The sequence below is a fragment of the Zea mays genome, chromosome 2 (genome assembly GCF_902167145.1).
Source record: "Zea mays cultivar B73 chromosome 2, Zm-B73-REFERENCE-NAM-5.0, whole genome shotgun sequence".
NCBI classification, from domain to species: Eukaryota; Viridiplantae; Streptophyta; class Magnoliopsida; order Poales; family Poaceae; genus Zea; species Zea mays.
This window is the reverse complement of record NC_050097.1, coordinates 8543598-8546246: the sequence shown is the minus strand read 5'-3', so window position 1 is coordinate 8546246 and position 2649 is coordinate 8543598. Positions and strand designations below refer to the sequence as shown.

General features: G+C 47.8%; 1 protein-coding gene across 1 annotated transcript; it reads left to right on the top strand.

The window, feature by feature from the left end:
• Positions 1–576: 576 nt before the first annotated feature.
• LOC103648380 (uncharacterized) lies at positions 577–2020 on the top strand. The gene is made up of 4 exons (XM_020548033.1): positions 577–1424; positions 1550–1630; positions 1726–1863; positions 1964–2020. Exons 1-4 carry the CDS (start codon positions 1104–1106, stop codon positions 2018–2020), a joined length of 597 nt encoding a protein of 198 aa, XP_020403622.1. The 5' UTR covers positions 577–1103.
• The last annotated feature ends 629 nt before the right edge of the window (positions 2021–2649 follow it).

Sequence of the window (2649 nt, the reverse complement as noted above, 5' to 3'; positions counted from 1 at the left end):
AACGCTATTTAGGACTAAACATCAACCTCTTTGCCTACAACACACGGTAGCAGCTGTAGTGTGTCGACTGTCGAAGAAGGCACGCGCGGGCGGATTACGTTACCATGGCCCGGCCTGCGTCCCTAATTAAACCTCTAGCTAGCTAGAGGTGTCAGCAGAATTGTTCGTGGCTATTGCCTATTGGAGTAGTATTTGGACCGATGAAGGCCAAACGAGCAGCGCAGATTGGTAGCCTGGTTTGATCCGATCACACGCTCATGTATGATCCTGTCGCTGCTACGATACAATACAAAACGGATCACTACAGTATGTGGCACGTGGTATAATGTATGCGTGCCCAACAGATTAAATAAGGGTAATGAATGAATAAATAAATAAATAAATAAAAATTAAAAAAAACATTCGTTCTACTCGCATCGGACGGATTGGGTGGCTTCAGATGAGATCGGATTCATATCCCTGCGTCGTCGTCGTTAACTCTGTCTGTCCCTGGCTCTCGAAAACAACCAGTTCAATCCGGATATCGCTCGTGATCGCGTCGGATACATACATGTATCGGATCCTCGGATTAGGTGGTCCATCATCCATGCCGCGCGAGCGCGATAGCAACAGACGTGCTCGCGGCGCTCCTCTGATGATTCCTCTCCGATCCGAATCCGATGTGACGTGTGACCGGTAACCACTAACCAGTGACCCGTGAGGCCGTACGTGACCAGTCTGCCCTCCTCTTCATGCATCTGCTGATGTGATGTGACAGTGGTTTGGTCTGGGCTTCATCAACCTGCAGCTGGTGATGGTGAAGTGGATCTCGATCTCACTGTTTATGTGTTATCCATCCAGCCATATCATTTGCCACAACGCAAGTGTTCATTACTACTGAATAACACACACGCAACGCAACTAACCAGAATATTCGCAGAGAGGGATTTCCCAACCGTATTCTACTCAGCTCAGCCCATGTGTGCCTACTGCTGCTACTACGACTGTTTATATACCCACGGACTCTACCGAGCTTTCTTCACATCACATCACATTGCCAAGAACAAGAGCTCCTCCTGCTGCTGCTGCTGCTCCTCCTTGTCCTCCTCTGGGTGGTCACAACAATGGAGAGCAAATCACCCTCCACCTCATGCGTCATCAGCCCGGCGGCCACTCTCACCATGTCAGCCGGCGAGAGCAGCTGGGCCATGCACATCGCCAACTTCCTGGCCTCCACGCCGCAGGACGGCACCAGAGTGACGGACGGTCAGCAACCCCCTGCAGTTCCTGGCGGCAGCGGCAGCAGCTTCTCCTCTTCTTCTTCCTTCGATTCCTTTAGCGACGACGCCTCCTTCATCACGTCCGAGTTCATGTGCAACGACGACGAGGATGACGACGAGTCCGTGAAGGACACCGCCTGCAGTTCTTCTGCAGCTGCCCAACAGGTTAGTTAGTAGCAAAAAGGACTCGACCTCGACCTCTGGTTAGGCCTAGCTAGGCCTTTTTGTTTCAAACAGTGTTGTAGCACACAGCTTGTCTTCTAACGTGATTGCGGACTCTCCCTGTGCAGAAGGCTACCATGGAGAACTTCCACATGAAGCAAATGGCAGCCACCGATGCGAAACAGTTCAACGACATGCCCCAGCTCATGGTATATATGATTGCTCTACAGCTTCCACATCTAGTTCTTGGAGATCGGCGTTGTTGTACTTACACCTGTTTTCTTCTTCTTTTCGAATGCTGCAGGCCAAGTACTTGGAAGCTATGAGTTCAAAGCAGCAGGTGACGACCGGCGCCGACCATCAAGCCACCATCAGTAGTTCTAGCGCCGACGAGAAGGCGATCCACGAGAGCAATGAGCTGAGGAAGAGAGGCCTTTGCTTGGTCCCTATCTCTATGCTGATAAACTATCTCGGATGACTGTTTCTTTTAGTTTCATGTATACACCAGTATATTTCAATGCAACTGTATACAACTTCTATAGTTAACACAATACATCACGCTCTTCTGTCAGCTCAGAGAACCTACTCCTCTCATCTAGCTGTTGAGATGTCTGATCATACCTATCATTCAAACAGATACAAAAAAAAATCCAACTATTGGAAAACAACAACAACAACAACAAAACAAAGTAGGATATTCAAGTTTATGACACTGCGGAAAACTTCCAAGTAATCGAAAGCATGTGTGCATGTACCTATCGTCTCATTCAGCAGAAAAAAGATTTCCAAATTTTTGTGCCATTATATGTTCCTTGTAGCAAGCAATAGCAGCGTAGTGCTGGGGTGTGAACTAGCATACAAAATTAGAAGTTTCAGAGAGTAATTAGCTGTGCAGCTAGGTCCAGTCAGTCTGCAATTCACCACATGGATAGAGGGGTGATTCCCTAGCTTACGCCTGTCCACACGTCAGTAATATGGTCACCAACAACCTCATGTCACGGAGGCAAACCACTAGTATGTGTCGTGTACATTGTTTGGAGCGTAAGACAAAAGTGAGAGAGGACGCTTCAACTTGATTAAGTTCTAACCTTTTCTTTTCGCTTTTTAATAAAATTCGCAGTAGGGGTATCCCCCTCCTGATTCTTCAAAAAAAACAACCTCATGTCACAAGGAAGCTACTAGCCTTTTGTTTAATGAGTGGCAAGTACCGGAACCCTGCTTAATCAGT

Excerpts from the sequence above, each read along its gene's own strand:
- LOC103648380 (XM_020548033.1), top strand. The coding sequence starts at position 1,104 with ATGGAGAGCAAATCACCCTCCACCTCATGCGTCATCAGCCCGGCGGCC. Across the intron at positions 1,631-1,725 it reads ACGACATGCCCCAGCTCATG|GCCAAGTACTTGGAAGCTAT; the intron begins GTATATATGATT and ends CGAATGCTGCAG. Across the intron at positions 1,864-1,963 it reads GGAAGAGAGGCCTTTGCTTG|TTAACACAATACATCACGCT; the intron begins GTCCCTATCTCT and ends CAACTTCTATAG.